The sequence below is a fragment of the Babylonia areolata genome, chromosome 26 (genome assembly GCF_041734735.1).
Source record: "Babylonia areolata isolate BAREFJ2019XMU chromosome 26, ASM4173473v1, whole genome shotgun sequence".
In the NCBI taxonomy this organism is placed as follows: domain Eukaryota; kingdom Metazoa; phylum Mollusca; class Gastropoda; order Neogastropoda; family Buccinidae; genus Babylonia; species Babylonia areolata.
In genome coordinates this window covers 860,001-873,493 of record NC_134901.1, presented here as the reverse complement: position 1 = coordinate 873,493, position 13,493 = coordinate 860,001, and the positions used below count along the sequence as shown (strand labels likewise).

At 42.1% G+C, this 13,493-nt stretch overlaps 1 protein-coding gene across 6 annotated transcripts in view; it reads right to left on the bottom strand.

Moving 5' to 3' along the window:
• The window catches only part of LOC143300745 (ras-responsive element-binding protein 1-like), a 78,090-nt gene that overhangs the window by 18,208 nt on the left and 46,389 nt on the right, over positions 1–13,493 (bottom strand). For 5 of the 6 annotated variants that reach the window (XM_076614644.1, XM_076614645.1, XM_076614646.1 and 2 more), the window contains exons 2-8: positions 12,319–12,464; positions 11,498–11,839; positions 10,433–10,634; positions 9,398–9,951; positions 7,549–8,821; positions 4,535–4,712; positions 3,751–3,955 (exon numbers count right to left, since the gene is read on the bottom strand). In XM_076614644.1, coding sequence (XP_076470759.1) covers positions 3,751–3,955; positions 4,535–4,712; positions 7,549–8,821; positions 9,398–9,951; positions 10,433–10,634; positions 11,498–11,839; positions 12,319–12,464 — 2,900 coding nt within the window. Of the gene's footprint in view, positions 1–3,750; positions 3,956–4,534; positions 4,713–7,548; positions 8,822–9,397; positions 9,952–10,432; positions 10,635–11,497; positions 11,840–12,318; positions 12,465–13,354; positions 13,462–13,493 lie in introns of those variants that run through there. The other variant, XM_076614650.1, reaches the window with a different exon arrangement.

Genomic DNA, 13,493 nt, shown 5'->3' with positions numbered 1-13,493 from the left:
CAAAGTTACAAGGTATGACAGACCACGCCCCCACCCCCTCCAGTTGAATTTGGTTCACTTGCAGTTTGTAGAGACTCCCATTAGACACACACAAAGTTACAAGGTATGACAGACCACGCCCCCACCCCCTCCAGTTGAATTTGGTTCACCTGCAGTTTGTAGAGACTCCCATTAGACACACACAAAGTTACAAGGTATGACAGACCACGCCCCCACCACCTCCAGTTGAAGTTGGTTCACTTGCACTTTGTAGAGACTCCCATTAGACAAAAAGATACAAGGTATGACAGACCACGCCCCCACGCCCCCACCCCCTCCAGTTGAAGTTGGTTCACTTGCAGTTTGTAGAGACTCCCATTAGACAAAAAGATACAAGGTATGACAGACCACGCCCCCACCCCCTCCAGTTGAAGTTGGTTCACTTGCAGTTTGTAGAGACTCCCATTAGACACACACAGAGTTACAAGGTATGACAGACCACGCCCCCACCCCCTCCAGTTGAAGTTGGTTCACTTGCAGTTTGTAGAGACTCCCATTAGACACACACAGAGTTACAAGGTATGACAGACCACGCCCCCACCCCCTCCAGTTGAAGTTGGTTCACTTGCAGTTTGTAGAGACTCCCATTAGACACACACAGAGTTACAAGGTATGACAGACCACGCCCCCACCCCCTCCAGTTGAAGTTGGTTCACTTGCAGTTTGTAGAGACTCCCATTAGACACACACAGAGTTACAAGGTATGACAGACCACGCCCCCACCCCCTCCAGTTGAAGTTGGTTCACTTGCAGTTTGTAGAGACTCCCATTAGACACACACAGAGTTACAAGGTATGACAGACCACGCCCCCACCCCCTCCAGTTGAAGTTGGTTCACTTGCAGTTTGTAGAGACTCCCATTAGACACACACAAAGTTACAAGGTATGACAGACCACGCCCCCACCCCCTCCAGTTGATGTTGGTTCACTTGCAGTTTGTAGAGACTCCAATTAGACACACACAGAGTTACAAGGTATGACAGACCACGCCCCCACCCCCTCCAGTTGAAGATGGTTCACTTGCAGTTTGTAGAGGCTCCCATTCATTCATCATTTACACTCTAATAATGGGATTCTAAGAGTGAATTTTGTGGAAAACAATGCTTTTTTCTTGAACAGTCCAGACTTCACCTATACACATTTTATACCACCCTCACATTTTACATCATGAAAAAATATTTTTTACTTCCTGCTGTAAAGAAAGCACTTCAAAAGTTAAGAGTTATGAAACTGTGTGCTGTCTTTATTCGATACCTCAACAATTATGTGTCCAAATTTCATGAAACTATGTTCTCCCGTTATCTTTTAAAGATAAAAAAAACCAAAAAAAAACTATACAAACGCCCAGTACACAAAGGAATGCATGCTTAAAAATCGTGCCAGTAGGGAGTGAGTTAAAAAAAAAGAAAAAAGTGTAACATTCAAAACAGGACATGCAGTTTATGTCTGCGGATTGACACAGCTGCCACATTCATTTTAAATCTGCTAACATGTTCACATGTTCCCCAACCTAAGTGGTATATTCAAGTCTTTTTGGAGCTTCTTGGCTTCACAAGTCCGTTGTTTTGATTTAAACATTTGTCTTTTTCATCGTCGAGACGTCCATTTCTCATCAGAGCTTTTTGCATTCCATCTGTATCCTATTAATTTCCTTATCCACAAGTTCAACAGTCTTCCTGTTCTTGTTCACTCTAAATGATTCATTCATTTATTTCATTTCCATGCTCTTTTTCTTTTTCTTTTATCGATGTGCCAGGCAGTCAAAAGCTCCCGTCCAATTGCTCCTGTTGCTGTGTTTGTGAAAGAAGTTGGTCCAGCGAGTTGACAGCAATCCATCTTCCAAGGCCAGAGTGTTTGCCCACAAACTGTGAATCTATACAAGACAAAAAACACACATGAATTGTTAGTTCAAGTCCCGTGTTTGACTGGGGAGGTTTTCAAATGTCACATGGTTGTTATGTACTGCTGATGTATTCAAGACACACTCTGCACTGAAGGATTATAGCATCAATTAGTGGAATACAAATAGCAGATCCTGCACACTCTAACACAATAAAAACCCACATTGTTCTATCTAAAGTCAATCAAAAGTCTTCCTGGAGTGATATGTGTGTGTGTGTGTGTGTGTGTGTGTGTGTGTCTGTGTGTGTGTCTGTGTATCTGTGTGCACTGATATGTATATTGTGCACATGCATGTTGATTATGTATACACATGTGTGTTTATCTATTCTGTTCACACTCACATACACTACAGTACACGCACAGTGTAGTATTTTAAAAACTGCCATCACATTTGTAACTAAACATGAAAAAGTTGGTCAGATTGTCTTTTTTATGTAACTTTTATAAAAATTACCTTGATCCTGTGGAGCGTGAGGATGATAATTCACAACTGGGGTTGCCCCCACTGGCAGCTGCACTGGCTCGCCACATTCTGGAGACGACAGTGCAATTTTTCATTATTATTCTTCCTGTGTCAAAATCATTTCAGAAAGATAATACACACCACAAATATTTCGTAACATACAATTTTTGTAGACATACATGTCTCATATATTTATGTACAATCACAGAAAACAAATCAACTGTCCATATAATCTTACAACTTAAGACCATTATTATAATAAAAAAAATTTAAAAAAAATCTCACAAAGTAACACACCCACACCCAAAATACATTCAACTGAATCAAATCATATCAGTGTTTAAACAGCATCCAACCATGTCATTTCTTATTGGCAAAGCACAACATACTTGTACATGCAGTGTTATAGTTATATACAGCCACTGAAATCAGCAAAAATATCTTTCTCACACACACACACACATATATATATATATATATATAACGTAAAATATCTCAATTCATATATATAGCATTTATCTAGTGGTCACTGGCTAGATTTGATTTTTTTCTATCAGACACATGAACACATAAACTGATCTATCCTGTCAATCATTTCCAACAGTGTTAAAAAACAACACATGCACACTGATAACCTGCCATTTGAAATCTAAGGCCCACCTTGTATTCCCCAAATGACGGTGTTGTTCTCGCCAATGACGCCCAACAGTGTCTGCACCCACCACACACAGGCGTATCATCACGGGCATCCACTGCCAGCTGGGGGATTCTTTTTATTTTTGATGGAAAATGCCTCTCCCAGAGCTCAGATTATTTCTTTTTTATTTGTTTGACAGTCTGACTGCAACTGTCTCGGTCATGCATTCACGACAGCTACAATTTCTTGCCACAGTTTCTCTTTCCACTCTGCTGTTACTGTTGATCCCAGACAGTCACAGAATGTCTTAGAGAAGTCGGAAACTTTTTTTCAAGCTGCACTCTGCTTTTGTAGTCCATCAAATTTGCCGCTGTAGCATACTTCGCACATTTGTTGTCCATAATGCGGTAATGTGGACTTAGCTAAGTTTGCTTAGGTCCAAAGCAAACTTAGCTATGTTCACTTTTACGGAATGTTCGTGCAACCCACCCCTGGGTTGATGAGTATTCTCACACACACACACATTCTCACACACACACATTCTCACACACACACATTGTCACACACACACATTCTCACACACACATTCTCTCACACACACATTCTCACACACACATTCTCACACACACATTCTCACACACACACATTCTCACACACACACACAAAGTGCCAAAGTCCGACTGAAAAAAACACACATTTTTTTACTCACCGAGCATACGCTACAGATGAAGGTCCCCTGTTGACCATTGCAGTGTGTCTTCATGTGCACCTGAAGGAGCTGCACAAACTTGAGGTCTTCGCCACAGTACTGACACACTGTGCTGGGTGGCTGAATGATGTCCTGGTTCTCAAAGGACGACTTGTACTTCAGGAACTTGCCCACCTCCTCTTTCTTCACAAATTGATGACGTTTTCTGTCATACACAACATGAAAACAAAATGAAATAAATTTTGCTGGCAACATCCTCATAACATTAATATGTTATTGGTGTTTATATACAGCCCAGCTGAGCACACACAACCTCATTCTTATATAGTGAAATGAACAACAATACTTTTGTAAATGTTGTGGTGGTAGTAGTAGTTGTAGTAGCAGTAGTAGCAGAAGGGCTGAATAGCCTGGTGGCCCTTTAGCTAATCTCTTTATGGTATGCCTTCTGCACAATTTTTAATGATAAAAAAACAATAATCTATACTGCAATGACCTTTGAGTAAATTTGATACAACTGTGCAAATTTCAAAAGGAAACAACATTCTCTGTATTCTGCATATATGAAATGACAAATTTTCCATTGTGGTTTCCAGTGTCTGTAAACACACACGCACACACACACACACACACGCACACACACTAACATTTGTACTTTCTTTCATAGTCTTTTTCAACAAAAAAAGAAAAAAGAAAAAACAAAGTGCCAGATACTTATAGAACAGCATTCCCTCTTGCCAGAAGACACGTACAAAAAACACATTCACACTGACTTCCACCTTACCTGATGTGTCTTTCACAGTTGGCCTTGGTAGTGAAGCCAAAGTCACACAGGACACATTCAAAGGGACGCTGTCCATTGTGAGTGCGCATGTGGCGGGTCAGTGTGCTCTTGTCTGAGCTGCTGTATGTGCAGATGGGGCACTGGTACTTGGGAGACCCAAAGTGAGAACGCACGTGAGCTAAGAGATGAGAGAAAAAAAAGCAGGTGAAATACATATAACTGAGAATGGCAAACACAGAAGGGAAAGAACATATAGTTTCTTAAGCACAGATTAGCTGACATCACCAGAAAAAGATGTGAACATATCTTATGGTTTCTAGAGCACAGATTAGTGTACATCACCAGAAAAGATGTTTAAATAAGACATTTTTGTGACTCAAGGGGTAAAGCTGAAGAGGAGAACCTATGTGCTAGGAAAGGAAGCTTTTATGTGTTAAGACCATCACCACAATCACACAGTTCACCCCACCCCCACCCCCACCCCCTCTCCCCATTCTGTGCCCTAGGTAGCAGAAACAATATACAACTCTAAACCTGTCAAGAGAGATGTCCAATAAATCACTCCAAAATGGCCATGTTTTTGCATATTTTAAGTCAATATAAAAAGCAGCATTAAAAAACCCATGACAACCTGAAAATACAGACAGATCAGAACTGTCAACAGTTTTTGTTTTTGTTTTTGAAAATATTTGTAAACAGTATGCTCATGATGTGCAACATAAAAAAAAGGCATCCTTATGTTAACACTGGAACAGTGGTTTGTTTTTTTTTCTTCTCTGTTGTTTTAAAAATCACTGGTGTTTAAAAAAAAAAAGAAGAAAGAAATCTCAGCTTTCACATAAAAAGATCCCACAAAATGCTATTAAAAAAAAGAGGTCAATTTGATCTCAAAGTTGCTCAAATAACAGATTTCACACTTTATTGTAAGGATTTTTGTAGAATATACAAGTATGAAATGAATGCTATTGTCTTAATATATGGAAGGAAATTATTTATTACAATGAAAGACATCTTAATAACCTAATATATCTGCTGGTCAATGTTCATGGCTATAATTCCGTGCAACATCATTAAGGATAATTATAGCATTCAGAAAAGACATTCAACTCCAGTAACTGAGTATTGCTAGTAAATCATGCACACACACACACATACACACCATTTAGTGCATGAAAATCATGATGAATGTTAGCCTTAGACAAAAGAGAGAGAGAGGAGAGAGAGAGAGAGAGAGAGAGAGAGAGAGAGAGAGAGAGAGAGAGGTGGGTGGCAGGAGTACTCCAAGGGAGACAAAGTTTCAAAAGCTATCAAAGATAACCTCCCTTTATCTGGAAAGCCATCTTCAGCTTTTCACTGATAAATGAGTAAAATTATAACAAAACACTGTACCAAAGTGCAAACAAAAAGGTGGAATTAACCCATAAACTTATGTAATGGGGGCTAATTATTCAATCTGACTTGTGATTTACAGAAAAAACTTCCCATACCCTCATTAAATTTCCTTGAACCTCAAACTGACAGTGACAGAGAGGGTAAAACACAAAGAGACCCCCCCCCCCCCACGGCCAATCAGAAGAGAGTGATCATTGAGGACTGGGGGGGAAAAAGAAAAATGAGAAAACAAATACAAAAGAGCATATTCCATTCAATGGAAGACATAGCCACCGAACAACAAGATGCAGCAATGCATGAACTGGAAAAAAAAAGGAAAAAAAGAAGAAAAAAAACACAACAAAAAAGGATGCATCAGAACAAAACGTAGTGATCAAAGAAAGATAACACTGGCTGTGATTTACTATGTCATCACAAAATGAAATTGACTTTACAGTGTGGTGTGATCTATGTGATCTACTCTAAATGCACATTTAAAAAAACTACAAGTTGAAAAAGCAGTTTTTGTTGTGAGCATCACCAGGAAAAAAAAAAAGGGTAATGCATATTTACCTGTAAAATAACTTTTTTTTTTCTTTTCATACATTACACATTGTATATGAGTGTGGTGTCTGTATAGACATTACCATAAAGAAGTGAATATTCACCGAGGAAAAAAACAACCATACAATACGTCACACACAAACTTCAGGCTTTTCAAACTAGAGCGCTTGAGAACATATCACAAAGATACAAAAACATAGGACAACACACTTGCAGGTTCAAAACCAAAAGGATTCCACCACAGTTAGCAACAACAAAAAATACATCAATGCACAGACAGCAGAATATAACAAGCTGGTGACAAGGCAGAAAACTGAACTGAAATGAAAACAAATCGCAGAGTCTAAACAGCAGTGAAAAAACAGAAGTATTCATTTACATAATACCTTCACAATAATAACAAAACCCACATGGCAAACTGTAACCAAATCATTCAGTCAACAGAAAAAAATATCCAACTCATTCCATCCAGTAGATTTTTCTTACCCAATCATCGGTTTTCTGCATTGAAAAGGATCATTTTAAAATGCATGAGTTGACAATTAAGTGGAAAACAGCCACACATCTCATCATGATTCTGTGTATCAGTCACTTAACAAATAATGATTTCATTCTTTGCCCTTAAATTCCTGTTTTTAAATATTCTATGAAATAACATACTGACAGGTATGTGGAACACACACTTGGACATGTGTACATATCTATATCCACATAAATGCATCCAGTATAGTGTCTGAACCCATACATGTATACTTTTTCATTTATCCTACAGGTATGACACCTTTCCAACAAATTTATGAAATGGTTAACAATGAGTTATCACTGGGTGGAGAAGAACTGAACAAAATCAGAGTAATGAAACATTTATTTTACTGATCTTAGTTTGTCAGTTTGGCTGAAGAAGGCAAGAACCAACTGACTAAAAAATTACTTCCCTTTACTCAGAACACATGCTCATTTTCCCTTCATCAAACATTAATGTAATATCATTAAATTCCAAATGCCTAACTGATCCATTCTATGACAGAAGCTACACATGTAGTTAAGTGAAACATGCTCAGCATGAAAACCCAGCTCACCTTTTAGAGCGCGTTTAGTGAGGAACGTGTCCCCACAGTAGGAGCACTGGAATATGTCTTTTGACTGGTCCTTGTCGATACTGCCATTTGTGGCGTTCAGGACTGGCCCTCCGGCATCAATAGAGGGCGCCACAAAGTTGACAGGCTGCAGTGCTGACGGCACGGACTGAGCCACACCGGACTGGAACAGTTTGTTGGGGGTCAGTGAGATCTCCTTGGAGGTCATGCTTGGGGTCAGGGGTTGATGCGGAGATGAGACAGAAGATGGCAGCTGGGGAGGAGCTGACACCGTTGAGCGGGCGTTGTCTGTGGACGGAGCGGTGATGGACGGAATCGACATTGAAAGCTCAATCTGACTGCCAGTGCCTCTGATGTCCGAGTCAGGGTTACTTTCTTTAACTTTCACATTACCAAACACTCTCAAGACTTTCTCAAAATATCTATTGTTCTGCTCTTTGGCAAGGTTCTCAATCACTGTCTCATTCCTGCGACACCCGCTCAACTCCTCTTTAGAAATGAGACCACACAAGGCCAGGAAGTCCTTCTTCTGAATGGTCTCTGGCTTTCCTGCTGTGTCGCTGGCATCTTCATCTCGAGATTCTGCGAAGGCACTTTTGGCAGTGTGGCTGTACATGTGGGTACAGACCTGGTCGGCATTGGTAAAGTGGCACTGACACACGGTGCACTGGGTCACATTGTGGGACACATGGCTGGCCAAGTGCAGCATCAAGGCACTCTTATTAGGGAAGCAGCAACAGCACTCGTCGCATTTGAAGTTGTGGAACTTGGAACTTGATTTGCGTGGCACTTTCTCACACTGAGCTTTAGCTGCTAGGGAGAATTTACGGGAGGTGAAGTCCATAAAGTCCAGGTCATGGAACCCAGGCGCGTTCTCCTCTACCTTGTCTGCTCTCTCCACAGAGTTCCTGTCAGCGGACAGCTTTTCCTGCACATACTGTTCGGCCTGCTGGGTGGTGAAGTGATCCATCACTCTGTGGATATCCAACTTTTGCAGACTGTCAAACTTTCGCTGACAGTCCGAGCACTGGAACAGATCTGACATGCCATCAGAAGCTGCTTTGATGGAGGCAGCCTCTCTGTCCCGACGCTGGTCCAGAAGCTGCATCTTTTCCCTGATGCTGGCACCAGCCGCTGGCTGGCCCAGAGGGGTGTCATGTCCCAGCATGGTCTTGTCACACTGCTGATACTGTTTATGTTTTTGCTGGTGATCTTCAATGTTCCTGCAACTGCTCTTTACCAGTTGCTGTGGCTCCTAAAAACAATACACACATACATTATACATCATCTCTGAGCACTGTTTGAAACGGTAATACAGAAAGACTGTCTTCACCAGGGATTCATGAAAACAAGAAATCCCAGAGTACTCATCAACAACTAACCGTACCACATTTAATATTACTCGTAGTCCTTAACACATGAAAATTGAAAATTTCAGTTAACTTCTAAAAATAATGCAGAAATATCTAACATTACCTCTGGGAAAACTAACAGCCGCTTTGCAATAGTATGTAAACACCACAAATAACTGCATGTGTATGAAGATTGAGTATGTATCTCACGAAAGGCTCTAGAAGCAAGTCAATTAAACAATTTCCAAAGTAAAAAAAAAGTGGGACAACATTACTATAATTCTTCATTAGCATACTTGGCACAGACCTAAAATATGGCAGGAACTGAAGAAGAGGTCCCTTCCTTGTGAGCACAGACTATTCTTGTTTCCTCAATGAAAAATTTCAGTATGTATAAAAACCCTGTACTTTAAAATCAGCTCCAAAAATCATATCCAGACCTCTCCCCATCTACCCTGAGTTTAAGCCTCATAACTGACCTTCACAACATGTGCAGGTGGAGCAGATCCTGTCTGTTGATTCCCACTATCAGCCGTCATGGCGCTGTGTTCTCTCTGCTCACTGCTGTGAACTGGCACCAAACAACCCGAGGTGCTGTCTTCCCCATTATCTTCCCTCATCCGTTTGCTGGGGGGTGCATCTTCGTCAGTCAGCGGCATTTTGTGTTTTCGTTCCATTATCAGAGAGATCATGTCTGGCGTGATCATGGATATCTGGGTGGGTGCCATCAGTTTTTGCAGTTCCACACCGGAGATAACATTGGACATTGAAGTTGCAGATCTGTCCGGGTTATACACTACAGGACGATGCCAAGCGGGCATACTTGTGGGTATGAATGAAGAGGGTGGAGTTAGTGGCGCAGGCTTGGGAGCCAAGGGCACTGAGGCGGTCTTTGCTTTGGAGGATTTGGTCACCTTCATGGCTTTGTGAGCAGCTTTCACGTCGTCCTTGTTATGTATGCGTGAATGACGGTGCATATTGCCATTGGTCGTGAATGACATCCCGCACACTTTACAAATGAACGGGCGTTCTCCTGCAAGATAACAACACTTCTTGGTACACTGGATGCACAGGCATAAGGTTCATCTTCAAAATTAGTTTCTACGCAAATTTCCAAGTATTTCAACATGGCAAGTAGTAATGACAGTGATGACATGTTTGGGAAGCAAGACACAAATTCTGTGTGAATAAGCTGACATAACTGATAACTGCTAAAGCACACAATCAATCATTAGAAGTACTAAAACACTCATAGTCGCAAACTGAATTATTACTTGCCCCTTTAGATGATCATAAGAGCCAAATACCATAATGTCCACAATCTGCTCACTGTCTTGATCACCAAATTACTCATTCCTTCTACTCAAACAACATTCACCTGCAACCCCTACCCCTATTCTAACTCTTACACTCACTCAGTATACTGGACATCATACTCATCATCAAATCATCAATCCTTCATTCAGCCCTCAGGCACCTCTCCATTTACACTCTCTCATGACACCTTGACTCACCAGAGTGCACAAGCATGTGCCTGTCCAAGGAGCTTTGCGAACTCAACTGCTTATGACAGATGATGCACATGTTGGGCTTCTTGCTCATGGCAGTGTTGTGGTTGCGTATGTGGGCAGTGAAGTCATGGTTTGACTTGAGCCTCTCTTTACAGACTGGGCACTGGTAGTGTGCCACCCCATCCTCTCCTTGCACAGGCATAATCTGTAAATACATTTCATCAATGTTGCTGTCATCATTGGCAGTCAACTTTTGTTCAGCTTAATACAGAAATGAAGCACAGATTTACAAGTATATTATTTTCTTTTCAAGTGTTAATGACTTTCAAAAAAATTTTACATAGCTAAATTTAAATGGGTGTAGGAAAATTTTTTTGCCTTTAGTTTTTTCAGTTTAGTTGTCACTTATGAAACTACAAAGTGCACTCGACTTATTAAATAGACTGAGGTAAACTTTAACCTCTTTTTTTTTAAAATCTTATTATTTCAATTATTCCTTTGCCTTGTTTCTGTTTGTTGTTTGACAACTTATATATCATCTGAAATTATTAAAGTGCACTTTTATTACTTATTAGATGAAAAGTGTTTTTGGCTGACAAATCTTTTGTCCAATTTCCCTTAGTTGTTTTAACAAATACCTCTTGTACAATTTATGAAGTGGCTATATGAATTTCACTCACTTTTGCTACAAGTACGAAGAAAAAACTTTTTGTTGCTGGCTACACAGATTCTGACAGACCTGGATTTTTCACATTCCATTTCAGTTCACCCCGATTTGGACTAATTACTTTACCCTGATTCCAATGAACTTTTTCACCCAGATTTGAACTAACCTTTTTGCCCTGATTCTTAAAAATCTTTTCATCCCTGTTCTGACAATGTCAACCCTTTTTGCCCTCCGATTTTGGACAAACCTTTTTTGCACAGGTTTCCACAAATCTTTTCGCCCTGATCCTACAACCCTTTCACCCTGATTCTGACAAATAATTATTTTCACCACACAATTCTGACAAACATTTTCACCCCAGATTTGGACTGACCCCTTTTGGGCCCCAAATTATCACCTACCTTTTTGCCCCTTTTCTGTTTGTTGCTGGAGGTGGGGTCAGCCTGACTGGAACCGCTGTTCAAGCTGGACGGTGTGGAGGGGTGGTCTGGGGAGGGTGGAGACGCTGGAACAAGGTTCAACAGCGGAGGCTTCGCTGATGATTCCGGAGGTATGTCGAGGCCCGGGGAGGATGGAGGGAGGGGGGTCAGGTCCTCAGCCTGGGCTCCGTCAAGGTTGGTGTCTTCTGTTAGAGGAGGGGTGACGTCCACAACATTCTGGATACTGGACGGATGAGGAGGGGGTGGGGAAGGAGCATCCGTGTTGATAACCAGCGGAGGGATGTCGGGGCTTTCTCGGTCATCCTGAAGTGGTGAAAGGATGATGTTATAACAACTAAAAGACTGGGAAACACAGAGTGACAGAGACTGAGAGAGAGTGATAGACTGAAACAGAGACAGCAAGGGGCATACAAAGATGGGGACATGACAGAAATAGAGAGAATGTGAGAGAAAGTCATGGTGTTCTTTGTTCATGGGATGCATCCACATTCACTCGTATGTACACGAGTGGGCTTTTACGTGTATGACCGTTTTTACCCTGCCACATAGGCAGCCATACTCCGTTTTCGGAGGGGGTAAAGTCAGAGTAAAATCAGCTAGAAGGAAAATGCACCCCTCCCCCTCAACCGCCCCCCCCACCCCCTGTCCCCTCCCCCACACAAGAACAATCAGGTCTTGATATTAAGAAAGAAGCCCAATACTCAAGACACCTTTCAACACGCCCCCCTGCACCCACCACCCTCCGCCCCCTAAAAGAAACTGAGAAGAGAGCATGCACTTACTCCGCTGTTATCAGCCGCGTGACTGCCACTGTCGGTGTTGCTGTGTTCAGGAAGAGAGGTGATTTGGGGGAGAGGCTCTAGCGCATCGACATGGGGCTGTATGGAGGGCGGTCCCTCTTCTGCCACTGGTGTGGAGTCACTGGCCGCTGTAACATAAAACATGGCACATTATACTTGTACACTGAGGTGTCACATTGGATGTACAAGAACTGTTTCCTCAGTGAAGCGTTAAAATGATTCAGTAGAAACAGAGAAGTCAGACTTTGGAAACTGAGACAGAGACAGACACAGAGAGAGGGGTGGGTGGGTTGGGGGGAGTGAGAAGAGAGAGAGGGGAGAGAGGAGAAAGAAAGGGGGAGGCAGAGAGAGAGAGAGAGAGAGAGAGAGAGAGAGAGAGAGAAAGTGTCACAGTGAGAAAGATGGAGTGAGAACTGAAGTGCATTCTATGTATAAAGACAGAGTCACAGTCATCTCAAAACATCCACAAAACCCGCGTAAGAACTAAATCGGGCAAGCGGCACTGATCGGCAACAACACGCACGCCGGCTCAGTACAAATCAAGCGTGAAGACAGAAAGAAAAACCAACATCCGACTTCAACACCGTCACACACCAACACCAATCACCCATCACCGCCATCCAAACACCGCTTCAACACACACGCACACACACACGCCCCTTAACGTCGGTGACAAAAACTGACCATCGCTGAAAGTGACAAACCGGGCAAACACAAGTGACACCAAACTTCAGTTCAAAGAACGTCACAGAAAAACTCGTCATCATCATCACGCGGTAACAACATCAGCAGCCGCGCGACAAGACAGAGCACACACAGTGTGTGTGAGCGTACGGTCTCCATGACAGATGGAGACGGGAGAGAGAAAAAAACACCTCCTTCGCCAAGAAAGTCGGACAGTAAGCGAACCCCCCTCCAGCTAACGGCAACCTCCCTCCCCCTCTCAAGGGCAACAGCGATGACCTCAGTGACAGCATCAGTCATCACCCGGCACACGTGTATTTCTGTCCACTCATACCTTGTATCTTCTTTTTCATCGCCGAGGCTCTTCGTTTCTTCCTCATCTTTTCGTGTGTTTTGCTTTTCTTTCCTTTTCCTAACACTGACTGGCCTCGTCAACTCTCGGCTCTGTGTCGCAACTTCTCCGGATCCGGATG